Here is a 13,950-nt window from a genome sequence, read left to right on the forward strand (position 1 = left end):
GTGCAGGGTTGAAGCATAGCAAGTTAAGCTGTCACTTAGCAGACTTATATAATACATGGGGATGCCACTTTGAATCTCAGCTACCCCATCCTGGACCCACATTCCTGATAATGCATTCTGGGATGTAAAAAAAGTGATGGTTCAAGTGCTTGAGATACTATCCCCAACATGGGAGACCCAGACTGAGTATCTAACTTCTGGCCTAGCCAGGCCTGCAATCTTTGGAGAGTAAATGAAAGTGGGCAGAAGACCACCAGGAGACAAGTGCAGATGTCTGGCATGGCAGTTTTTCTGCTAGTTAGGATACCTGTGTCCCATATTGGAGTGCCAGGATTGAGCCCCACATCTGCCGTTCATCCAGCTTTCTGTTGACGCACAACTAGGGAGGCAGTGGGTGATTAGTTCAAGTGGTTGGGTCCCTGCCACCCACATGGAGGACCCACACTGATTTCCTAGCTTTCAGCTTCAGTCTGGCCCAATCCCAGCTATTGTAAGCACTGGGGTGTGGGGGTAAGGGTGAAGATCAGACCAGTATATAGGAAATCTTTGTCTGCCTCTGTCTTTCAAATAAATACGAAGCAGGGGCACTGTCATGATCAAACCATTAAAAAGAGTACTCAGCTACTATTTATTATTTCATGTACTCATTTTTGCATTTTCCATGATCTATAAACTACCTCAAGGAACATGTTAATACGAATGTTCTAAAAAAAATCATTGAAATATAGTCAGCAAACTGAAGCCTAAGTTTTTGTTAAGAATTTAATTAGTAAATTCTGTCTGAAAAGTTGTTTACCTCCACGTCAGGAGTCCCTAATCTAAGATAGGTGAGGCTGCCGGGCTCTTCTCTAACTCAGTGCACCTTGCTAATGTTCTTCCTAGCACTTCTTACCTACTGGATCTCTGAGAGGAACCAACACATGCCTGCAACACAGAAGGCAAGCAAATGTATCCTGAATGAACAGTGTAGGCTTTTGAAAGTAAATTTAACCCATATTAGATAAAAGCTCAAGCAATAATGATTATAGGTTCCTGTCTGAAAGTAATAATCCAGTTGGGGATTTAGTCTCATTAAAAATACATATGATTTATTAAAATATAAAACTGTTAATTCTGTCTATAAATTATTCCCACTCGAACACATTATGCGATAGGACATAATTTGCATCAGTTATAACCACCCTCCCTCTTCGATTACAAGAGATAAAACATACAACACACTGTAGGTTTATTTTTATTCAAAAAGTTACTGTCTCAAGACATAAATACAAATCAGAAAACAGTACAATTAGGACAATAGAATGTGGAGGACAACAGGTTAGAGTAATATATAAAACATTTTAGCTGGTTGAAAACAAAGCTGTAAGAACTGCTTTCACAAAGAAGTACTCTTTCAAGAGTGAGAAAAAAAATCAACTTAGGTTTAAAATCATATATACAGTCCTCTCAGCAGTTCCAGTAAATGCAGTGGTGTGTGAAACAACGTATGCAATACTTTCTGCATGTAACAATATTTGCTGATGGAAAATCTGTTAGACAAGTCTCATTTCACTTGTTATTAACCATGATTTAATAAAATAATTGTATTTCAACATGATCTTTAGCTAATCTATTGGTTTTTGGCTACCACAGCCCAATGCTTGTTTGACTTCTGACTCTAAATACTGGGAGCCTTTTGGTATTCACCCATCTGAAGATACTCTTGTATTGCAAGCATATTAAGGCATGGAATGATTAAAATAATATACCTCAAGAACTGAGAGACGACTGACAGGATACACATGTAATATAAGTTAATATTTTGTTTTAAACGATGTCTAGCTGCCTAAGCCTCGCAAAATGAGTTGATGTCAAAATGGCGAGAAGCCACTTTCTGTTTTAAACTAAATTTATTTGTGAAAGGACATAAAATGAAGTTTAAAGCTTAGCTTTCAAAGAATATTATGGGTTATGAATTCTATTATCCCACCTAATTTACATACAGAGGAAATGTACTGTAACCTGTTAGAAGTATCTTTAACCTGAAGACTGCTTGCAAAGACAGATAGATAAAACAATATAAAATACAAATTTAAAAATCATTTTAAAGCATGAACACTCATGCTTTTCTATTTTTAAACATTGTTAAACTTTCAATATATTTCTGAAACCTCATAATTTTAAGTTGGAATTTAAAAGTAAGAAAAAACTAAACAAACTGCGCAATTATAAAATCAGCACCAATTTATATATATATATAATTTTATTTAAAATTTAGAACCCTATTCCCACACTCTAATAAGCTGTATAATTTTTGTTTAGAATTTTTCTGCAAACATACTACAATAAGCTTCTTTTATTTGGAGACAAAATACAGTGGCACTACTGGAAGGAATATCACAACATTACATTTTATCTTAAAGGACAAGCAAACTTTCAGGGTCGATAATGGGATAAGCAGGTTGGAGACTGGTTACCTTCTGGCAGTTCACTGCATCTGGATATTTCTGAAAAGTATAGAGAAGCTCTTGGATTTTAAAAATATCTTAAAATACATTTTAGATGAAAAAATTGTAAAAGTTCTGCTTATAAGTTTTATTTTTCTCCACAATTACAATATTCAAAACAAAGTTTTGTTGATTGACGTTTTAAGCATTTAAATTTAGAATGCTAAAAACAATTCTATCCTACAATTTCAGGGTGGGGAATAAACTGATTCTTAACTTTGTTTCTTGGATGTAAACAGAAATCCAGCAGAGGTCAACATTATTTAGTACAACCAGTAAATAAATGTGAGAGGATTCATCTGTACCAAATGCCTCTTCCGATTGTTATATTTTTTTTTAAAAAAGCATGAAATAATTGATTTAAAAGCCAACTAACAGCGCATAAATAAAATATTTACTTTCTAAGAAAAACTGTAGCTTATCATCAAATTGTTTACTTGTCCTTTACTTTATTCAGGCAAACAAAACTGCCCCTCGATGCACTTGATCTTGGTAAGCATTAAGCATGTCACATTCTCCTTAGAGAAAAATCTGTACAGAATTTCGCTGTATCTACCACACTTTATTTTTAAAATTTCCTCTTCCACTTAGAAAATGACTTCACCACAGATTTAATTGTGTACTGGTATTAAAACATTGACACCCCAAGAACCTAAAGAAAGAGAAAGGAAAAAAAATATTATTAAAATAGGCATTAATTTCTTTAAAAGTTATATTGCTAAACACTTTACATATGTTAGACATCATGCTAACAAAAACACTTTGAAATTTTATTGCTTCTTTAATTACATAATTGTAAAGTTATTCATCATTAGTAAATAACAAAATAATCATTTGAGGACTAACCAAGATGATACTTACCTCACAAGCATAATTAAGAGGAAGGACTTTGCTTTACTTATGTTTTTTATATAATCCTACTGCTCTGAATACAGGCACTCATTATTTGTTGAATTAACAAATGAATGTCCTTCCTGACATGCTAGGACACTTCTAAGCTACATCAGCTAAGGAGTTGAAATCCTGCAAAGTAGGCTCTGAGACCCTGAAGTGAGTATTATCTTTAAACAATTAGCCAGATCAAAAAAAAAGGTATGAAGAAAAAAAAAAAAACTTTCTTTTCGAAAACCTGGCCTGAGTAATGAACAGATCTATAGATTTAAAGAAATTATACAATTCAACAAGCTCGGAGTTCTCCCTTGCCAGTGAGAGCAAAAGTTTTGGATGATCAAAATGTTTGTATCCATGAAGCCTAGATGATGTTTTAAGGTCACTTCTAGCCATAACACCCTGTGAACTTGGTCTAAAGAAAGGTCTGAGGACAGATGAAAAGGTGAACATTTTTAATTAGCAACTCTCTGAGTGTGGCATGGAATATTAATTCAAGTTCATTCCAAAGTGCCTGACAAGAAAGCACCTGAAATTGCTTTGACAGTTGTACACAGATCAGGTCGTAACTAGGTCTTCCTATTGAAACATTAAATTAGCTCCCATTTTTCTGAGTCTTACTTTACCAACTGTATATTACAGCCAATGAGCGACACTCTTCTATATTAACACACACCTGTTTCTGATGTGAAACTCTTGAAAATATTTTAAGTACAAATATCAGGCATCACAATTGTTTCTAGAAATAAAACCAACTAAATATAAATAATAGTATATTATTGTATTACGCAATATAATGTACTTTATAGATAACATAATATAAACCACATAAATCTAGAAGCCTATGAATATTACACAAAGATGATATGCTCAGATTTTTTAATATTCACTCATATGATATGAAAATCATGTTACAAAAGATATATTTATGAGAACTATACTATAGTAATAATATAGGGGAATTCAGTGGGGAGAGAGCAACTTGGGGAGAGGATAAATGAAATCCCAAGGCCTATGGAACTGTATCATAAAGTAATAATAACAAAAAACAAATTTAAAAAAAAAGGACTTAGCAAGACATCTGAAGTTATCTGTATTAGCATGACTTTAGTTACTTAGAATTGGGTTTAAATTTCTGTTTTACTATTGCTTGGATGACTCACTTAGCTTGACTGTATTATCTTAAGCTAAACACATGTTCCTATTCAAAAGTTTTTAAACTATTTTTAAATTTGTAGTTGAGGCAATGTGGAATGAAATTTAATGTTATTTAAAAATAAGCTCATATTTTTTTTTAAAAAAATGAAAGATATCTAAGGATACCTGGGACATTTAAAGAATGAGTATTCAGTTATGTGACTGCCGCCATCATGTGGCAATAGTATAACACTACAGTTGTAGGCATATGTGCTTTACCCTAGTTTTAGCAACTGAGGATGCTAAACTACCACCAAGAACAAACAAAAGCATCTGCAATGATACATTCAGTATACATAACACGCCCAAATTGTTGTAAACAGCATGATGATGTTATTATATCACTATTTTGGGTCTAAGTAGGGCTTTCATTTTCTCTAAATGTTAAATGTTTTTTAAAAAGACAGTTTATACAACTATCTCATTATTTTAGTAATCTGAAGTAAAGAATACCATTTTTCTGAGTGAGTGCAGTTTTCCTGACATTAGCTGAATACCCGAAAGAACCAGAAGATCTCTAACTGCTAACATAACTCTGACTATGGCTGATCATTTACATTTACCAATTATTTTTATACGTGTTTCTGCCAAATTAAGCCTAGTTTTAGTTTTGAGAAGTATTAATGGTAGAGAGCATGAGATTATTAAGCCAAATGCAAGTGGCATCAAATGATACTGCCTTCTGTACTTCTCAAAGGGATACTTAAGGTCCACTAGCATATTAACACCTCAAGGATAGGAAGCATGTCTAAAATTTTAGCACCAACTTTTATATACTTGAAGTATGCTCCTCTCTCTATATATTTATGGATATGTATGAATAGAGCTTTACTGTGGAAAGTGGTCCACAGACCTCAGGAAACATTGCAGACCTTCTAAAGCACAATCTATCTTACAATTTAATAAGATTTCTAGATGATTCAAATGCACATCGCAGATTGAAAAATACTGACTTCAAAGATCAGGAGTCTGTCCAAAGATTTCTTATCTACTACTCTATGAAATCATCCTTTGGATCCAACGACCAATATTATTATTAATACATTATTATGAATTAGTTTTTAAAAATATTTCTATAAGTTATATAAAAAAGATTATGGGAAAGCAAGGAGGGAATGAGAGAACGAAGGGGCCAGCCTTGTAGCACAACAGGTGTGGACACCACCAGGAACGCTGCCTGTGATGCTGGCTTCCTGTGTGGTGCCACTCTGTTTCAAGGCTGCTCCATTTCCAATCCAGCTCCAATTTAAAGACCTGGCAGGGCAGCAGCAAATGGTCTAAGGACCCCTGCCACACACAAGGGAGAGCCAGTTGAAGCTCCTGGTCTTGGCCCAGCCCAGGCCTGGCCACTGAAAACATGTGGGGAGTGAGACAGAGGATGAAGGATCTCTCTCTCTCTCTCTGAGTTTTAAGTACATTTCTAAAAATCTCAAAGAAAAAAGAGACCATAGAGGACTAACCTAAGAGGATGGTACAATATAGTTATCTGAAGTAGTTAGGTGTTAGGAGGAATGACAAAAAATGGGAAGATAAGGAAGACAATTTAAACTGTAAGATCAGATCTGCATTTTAAAATCTAATCTCAAAAGAAATATCAAGGGGGGAGTGGAGCAGCAAAGTTTTAAAGGCTCCACAATAGCATAAGTGAAAATGGAGCAGAACTTGAAGAACGAGGAATTGAGAATATGGCACAAGGGACTTATATGAGAGGGATTTCTTCAAGAACTGGAAAAACTCATTAATGACCAATTAAGGGTTGGAGGAGGATAATGAACTATTCATTCTACACATCCCAATACCTTATCTTCATTATCAACACTTTTGTTCAAGTTCTCATTATTTTTCACAATGCCTTCAATAGAACAATTATTCTCCCATTCATCCTACATATCCATAAATGCCAAGATAATCTTTCTGAAACCTAATTCTGATTATGCTGTCCTCTCATTTAAAATCTTTCAATGGAAATTTCACAACTACAGAAAAAGATCAAATTCTTTAACAAGTCCCAGTTAGCTAGGAATTTGAAAGCATTTTTTAATTTATCACCACTGCTCCGTCACCTTCTCCTCTCTCAACAAATTCCTGACTATCTGCCTGCCTCTTTCCCACATCCAATTGTTTCCATCAAGTCTCAATATGCTGCCCAAGATCTTTAACCTTCAACACAGAGTTTGCCTGTATTTCTGATTCTGCAATACTGATGTACATTTAAATTAAACGTACTGAGTCATCCATAATTGAAGCTGGATCAAAGAAATCAGGCTTCAGTTCTGTTCTCTCCCGTCTGTTCTTTGATGGTGGCTAAGAAATAAAAGGAAATAAGGTGACATGTGCAGTATCTATAAAGCAGACAGTATCTGAAAATAACCAAATAAATAAGTGTTCAAAGGGCTTGTAATCACAAATATAACTTACAATATTTCAAACAATATGTATTCAAGCTACAAGATGCTTAAAGGTACAAAAACAATTCATTTGTAAAAAACCATTTTCAAAAAATAACTTCCCATATGGCAATATACAAGATAAAAAAAATCCCTCAAATCATTTTCTCTTAAAAGTGCCAAATTATACTACTCTGAAGAGATGCCACAGTAAATTATTTCTTTCATTTAAAGGAGAATACATGAGGCATACAAGAATAGAATCAAAGACCCAGCTTACAATAAAACCTCAGCTTTACTGTTTTGTTTTCATGGATATGCTAAACTAAGGTTTAGTATCCTCTTAATTCTCTCAGCTTACCAACAAAATCTACAGAACTTCGTATTTTAAAAGTTCTGATCATACATTAAATTATTAATAAAAATTTATTCTCATGCTTCTAACTTCAGTTCAAATAATTTTCCTGCATTACCTGATATGGAAAAGTTGGCTCAGTAACAGAGTAATATCAAGTTAGTATAGTTTTGATAATGGCAAATAAGTGGAATAATGCAAAATGAAGTGAAATTTAGTATACAAATCCATAGTTGAGAAAACACATAACTAAATATTTGACTTTGTAATCAAATTGACATCAAGCAAAAATGTCTGTTAAACACATATCCTTATCTCAAAGGCAAACATACAATTTTTATCATTTTAAAACAAATAAAATCTAATGCCTATAGCAACTTTATCCTCACCTCCTTTGTTTCTTACATAAACCCCTAGCAACTGCTTCATTTATTATTTGTGCAAAACATATTTTTGGTGGCAAGTATTTCTGTACTAAATATCCATCTTAATTTTCAAATGAACTAAACTGAACATGTTTTTACAAATACTAAATTTCTTACCAAGTCTATATCCATAGTATCAAAATCCATTCCCTCGTTAAGATCCTCAATCCTCCCTTCTGAGGACATCATGACATCTTCAACAATTGGCTCCTCATCGTCTTCCATTAGGCTTGCACCACGCCGACTAGAAAAATACAAAACCAAGTCAAGATCTGAACAAATGTTGTAACTACTAATATATAGGAAGCAATTATGTGGCTCTCTATATTCAAGTATAATGGAAAATGATGGAATTAAAGGTCAGGGAGAATGATTAGGCATTGATTATGTTGTCGATGATGCCAAAACCCCAATGTTCATGTTTGATTGTCTAAAATGATAAGGAGTTATATTTCTTCTACATTACTTCAACACAGCTTGATAGTTCTGATATCCCAAAAATAATAAGGTTCAATGAGTTTCCCACATGGTAATGTACAAGATACCTCAAATCCTTTTTGAAAGTAAGCAGGGCACAAATTAATAAACAAATATAAAACAGAGACCAAATAAATTGCATTTTCAAAATATATATTTTCATCAACATGTAATGCTAATTTTACCTATCACTCACTCAGCACCTAAAGTGTAGCAGGCATGCACGTGCTCACTCATCCCCACAGTGTCTACTATGTGACAGGCTTCTCCTACACCCTATGAATAACCAGAATAGAAAACAAAGGATGCTTAAGAGATGGTTCCTGCCCCAAAGGAGCTCACAATCTACAGGAAGCTGGGATAATCAAGATTAATAACTACAAAAGAACATGACAATAGAAGTCAGTGTCAAGTATTTTAAAGATAGTGAAAGGAATTAATTAACATTTTGTTAAGACTTGGATTATTATTCCCTGCAAAGCTCAAAACTAAAGATACACAGAAATGACATAATGTAGTGAATAAGCTAAATTCACAAATGAAGCACATCAGCATAAAGTTGCCAAAGTAACAGTGAAACTGAATGTGACTTCTTCCGCAGTTTGGCTAACACTGATTGTTTTGCATTCTTTTTTTATTTTTTTCAAATATAAAGACCTCCTTCTTTCCACATCCCTCAAAAGTACCAGAATCCTAACAACTATTTACCAAATATTTAACATTTTACAAAATACTATGCTGGTAAAACATTTTGTATAAAAAGGTAACAAAATGTGATATCATTCAAACTACATGAAAAAAAAATCAATTCCTTCACTACTCAGGACATCAGAAAAACTGATTTCGCTATGTATAATGGAAGCAATTGAGAAATGAATGTATCTGTTTTGGACTCCATGTTACCAAAAATCAGCAAACTAGTCTGTACTTGGTTTGGAGTATAAGGCAGAAAACATGTAAGCTAAAGTATGAAAATAATATAAGTTTCAGAACATTTTTCACTTATAGAGCAGGTATTATTATAGAAAAATCACTGCATAACAAAAACGCTAAAAAGTTCCATGCAACAGTCCATTTACAGTTCAAGAACAACCCAAAGAATCCTTGGGTAATGGTTGTTTAACTGAAACAACAATCCCTTTTATTAGCCTGGGTCAGATGATCCAAAATTAGAAGATAAAACAAGCTGCAAACAAAAGAATATTGATAAGTGGATTGGAGTAATGAGGACCCGTAGAGGATCTTGAATTTTTAGGGGACAGTTACAAATCAAATGATTGTATGGCAGAATTCTGGCACACTTGGACTGCTAACTGGTTGGAAGAAATAAGCTTTAGTTCCCAGCATGAAATAAGAACAAGAATGTGGCTATAGAAATACAGAAAATGAAAGTCAAGGAATAGTAGAGATGATGGCCCTATGAACTAAGCCAGGATATCTACACACACAATAAAGTAAACTTCATGGGACAGCTAATGTGAATTTATATAGGTTACTTCTCTTATGGCAAATGATCATTTAAGAAAAAGCAAGTGAGATGCTCATCATTTCAGAATCAATAAAGACAGACAAAATGAAACTTTAAAAAGAGGGTAACAATTACTATCTCATAGCACTAAATCATGCCACATTATGTAACAAGTACAATGTTTTCAATTCAATAACTTTATTAGTCGAAATCATTAATTTTTCCCTTGTGTAGCGATCAAGACACAAACAACATTATCTGTCTGATGTTTCTTTTAGAGCTAAAGCTTATAGAGTCCTCATAGAATTCAGTAAAAGCAAAGTATCTAAAAGGCAAAATACAATTTCTTAACACTGCACAGATATTCACTCAACAAATATTTTTGCTTAGTACTTTTCATAAGCCAAACACTGAGAGGCAATGAATGTAGTCCCTGCCCTTGAGGAGCTCACATTCTAGAGAAAAGGGACAAATCCAGACAAATAGTTATAATACAAGATGGCAAGTGCCATAAAAATATAAATTTATACAATGTTACGGAAGCATCGATGACGGCAGCTTCACTTAAGGTGACACCTGAGCTTGTTCTTTTATGACGATTTCACCAGTTGCCAGGGAGTGGAATATGATACTAACTGTAGGCAGGGGTCATTTTGTCAAAGATCTTGCATGCCATGAGCTAAAGAGCTTGGAATTTATCCAGCAGTCAATGGGGAGTCATGGGAAGATTTTTAAGTAGAAAAGTTACATGTTAAGACTTTTATTCTAGAATACTAACTCTTAATGGCAGTGTGAATGATGGAGTGGTGGGAGGTTGTGAAGGGAGGGGTTTGGTGAGAGGATAAATGGGAAGTCTGAGGGAAGAAAACCAGTTAGAAAACTAATACAATAGTTCAGGTGAGAGATGAGGGCCTGAACTAAGGTGGGGAAATATATTAAGATATGACAGAACTATATTTAAAACTCTGTGTACCAAAATAAACAAGGATTCATATTTAAACTTTTCCAACAGATCAACCTAAAATTGGTCCTTTGGCTGAACTGGTTAATACTTAACTTAAAATACATATTTTTTTTCTGTTGGAAAGACCAAGTTTTAGTTCCTTGATTATTTCAGCTTAGTTACTTTAAAGAGCTTGCTGAAATTTTAGATAAGGCACACATTCAAATGTTAAAATGAATTAGTGAACTTCCTAGACTCAGACAATAAGGCACTCTCACTTACATGGCATGCTGAAGATTAGTTCGCAGTTTAACATAGCTCACTGCTGCTCTCTCCTGCTGTTGCCTTGCTTCCTCTTGTTGTCTTTGAGCTAACATCCATGTTACCTGCGTGCTTCAAGGAGAATTTTATTCTTCTTTTAACTTAACTTTTCTCCATGTAATTAATAAAGTTCTAGTACAGAAAATGATCAAGTGTACTTACTTATAATCAAGAGGAGTTTGATGATGTTCACTCTGCATTGGATAGACACTCATGAAGCTATCCTCAGGTCGTAACCTCTTGGGCTCTCTCATGATAGTGGAGGTGAGCTGTGGTGTCTGCATCATCACAGGGGTGTGCAGCGTTTGTTCTCTGCTTAACCACATACTATCACTACTACTGCTTTCTTCAGCTGAAAAGGATAACGACAATCAAGATCAGACACTAATTAGGATTAATCTATTTGGGTGAACAAACATTTCTGGTTACTTTCTTTCCACATACTGATGGATAGGAAAAGGATACAAGGGTATGGAAATCATGGTATCAAGTATGACCTTACATATGTAACAGTTACAGAGAGAGAACAACCAGGCAATTACACTACTGTGTGCTAAGTGCTAGGAAATATAGGGGGTGGAGTGCAGAATGGGAACAGTCAGAGATCAGAGCTAGTTACCCCAAAGTAACTTCAAACTAGGTACTGAGGCATTAAACATTGACACTGACTGACACACTTATGGTTCAAATGAGCACTTTGTTATCCCTGGGTCATAAGCATGATAACAGTGACTGAATAAAGAAGACTAAATCAATTGATGCAAAGTCTTGTAAGCTGTGTTGAGGTAACAGCAGACGGCTGCTAAAGGTTATGAGGTAAGCGATTCAATGTGTGGAAGACAGACTTATAATATTGAATGAAAAGGAAACAGGCTCATCAGGAGGCTAGATGTGCAGCTCATCTGAGTGAGATGTGCTAATAGGAATGGACACTATAGGAGATTTGTTCCCAATACAAACTGCTGAGCAGATAATGAGAACAATTACAAGGGGTTCACAAGTCCATACGTAAATTCAGCACTAAAGTCAAGGAAAAACATTTTCACACCTTCAAAATCTACTCTTTTTTCCATATGTTGCTATGATTAATAAAAAGACAAACATACACATCACTGGGTTAATGTGATTTAATTTTTTAAAAACTTAGCTTAAAGGGAAATGGGAGACATGCTGGGGAAAGGTGGGGAAGCAAGGTTATCTTCACTCCCCTAACACCTTCAACAGCTGAGGGCAGGCCAGGCCAATTCCAGGAGGCTGGAAACCTAGCTGGGTCTCCTACATGTGTGGCAGGAACCCAAGTACTTGAGACACCATCTGCTGCCTCCCAGGACATACGTTAGCAGGAACTGGAAGCTAAGACTGAACTCAAATCCAGACACAATGAAATGGGATGTGGTCATCCCAAGTGCTGTTTAAATGTATTAAGCCAAATGCCTGTTTTGACAGTTAATGACTCAAGAAGTTAAAAGCACTAGGGAGACTGTGAGTGCAGAGGAAAACAATTATTAGAATATATACGTTTTTGAGGACAGAGTAGAAAAACAAATGTATTAATACCGTGGTAAAAGGAGGATTAGATATAAACTTCACATTTTACGATACAAAACTATGAAAGAGCAATCAGCCTTTAAGCTCTACTGTATTTAGCCTCCAAGAGTACTTTGACTTTTCCAATCTTAGAATTTGGTTCACCATCTTCTAACTAATGCCTCAATTTTGACACCTAATCCTAAAAACTAGATGAAAAAAAACTAAAATTGTATCTTGTTTGATAATTTGTAAGATGACATATAAAGACCAACTCCTTAATTATTTCATGAATTCTAAAGAAAAGGATAAATTCTAAAGAAAAGGAGAAATGTGATGCCCTGGCACAAATCTACAGCTATTGACTATTGCTTCAGATTTAGAAGAACATTTTAAGACTTACAACAGCAAACAGAAAGTATCTTTTCAATTGATAACTTCAAAATATTTAAAATAGAGAATTGTTTTTTCATTTGCAATAAGCCAACAGCCTGAACAATGAGAGTAATTTAAAACATTCATGAAAAAAACTATGCTTGGATTTCATAGTTTTATACCAAAATAAATTTATGTTTTAAGCCCGATTTTTCATGAACATTTTTTAATGCCCTCAAATTTTAACTAGTCAAGGATACTTGAATATCCAATCAAGATAGTATCCCAATTAAAATATCTACTAATGTTCACTTGTATAAAGAAGTAAAGCAAAACAGGGATTTATAAGTCTAAAATTGTCCATGTATAAAGTTGTACCTTTATTCTACTGAATAAAATGAATCCATAAGGCAACTGAGCTTTAAACATTAAACATCTGATAAATACGGCTAACGAATGATGTTGCAATTTTCAAATATAACCCGCTCAATGGTGCAAACACACCACTTGGGACACCCACTTCCACATCTGAATGCCTGGTGTGCATAATGGCCCCTCCATATCTGTAACACAGCTTTCTGCTAAATGTGACTCTGAGACAACAGATAGACTAGTTACTTCCTGCCACCATATGGGAGACCCACTGGGTAGTTTCTGGATCCTGGTTTAGCCTTGCCCAGCACTGACTACTTCAGGCATTTGGGGAGTGAACTACTGCATGGGAAGACTTTAATCCTCCCCTACATACCCCTTCAATATTTCAAATAATTAAATATATACTTAATAAAAATAACGATCAGAAATAGCTATCACCAACACATTAAGTGGGAGATTTATGTCCCCTCCACTGCAGTTTCAGTGATGACTTGGCCAACACAAAATGGCAAATGCTAGGTTCTGTGAATTTTTGGATCCAGTCCTTAATTCAGAAGTTGCACCTCTCTGAATCTTTTGTCTCACTTGCAACCACGTGATAATAATCAACCTATTTCCCTGCGCATATCATGCAGCACAGAGATTAAAAGGCAGGCATTCTACACTCAGACTACTGGGCATTCCTACTTAATATCTATGTAACTCAGGCAAATTACCTCTGCTAAT

General features: G+C 34.7%; 1 protein-coding gene across 4 annotated transcripts in view; it reads right to left on the reverse strand.

Moving 5' to 3' along the window:
- Positions 1 to 1,221: 1,221 nt before the first annotated feature.
- The window catches only part of STAG2 (stromal antigen 2), a 146,313-nt gene continuing 133,584 nt past the window's right edge, over positions 1,222 to 13,950 (reverse strand). For 3 of the 4 annotated variants that reach the window (XM_041000175.1, XM_041000177.1, XM_041000174.1), the window contains exons 30-34: positions 11,110 to 11,299; positions 10,909 to 11,019; positions 7,856 to 7,982; positions 6,798 to 6,875; positions 1,222 to 3,138 (exon numbers count right to left, since the gene is read on the reverse strand). In XM_041000175.1, coding sequence (XP_040856109.1) covers positions 3,115 to 3,138; positions 6,798 to 6,875; positions 7,856 to 7,982; positions 10,909 to 11,019; positions 11,110 to 11,299 — 530 coding nt within the window. In that variant the 3' untranslated portion in view covers positions 1,222 to 3,114. The remainder of the gene's footprint in view (positions 3,139 to 6,797; positions 6,876 to 7,855; positions 7,983 to 10,908; positions 11,020 to 11,109; positions 11,300 to 13,950) is intronic. The other variant, XM_041000178.1, reaches the window with a different exon arrangement.

The sequence above is a fragment of the Ochotona curzoniae genome, unplaced genomic scaffold (genome assembly GCF_017591425.1).
Source record: "Ochotona curzoniae isolate NIBS_2020 unplaced genomic scaffold, NIBS_Ocur_1.0 scaffold_1852, whole genome shotgun sequence".
In the NCBI taxonomy this organism is placed as follows: Eukaryota; Metazoa; Chordata; class Mammalia; order Lagomorpha; family Ochotonidae; genus Ochotona; species Ochotona curzoniae.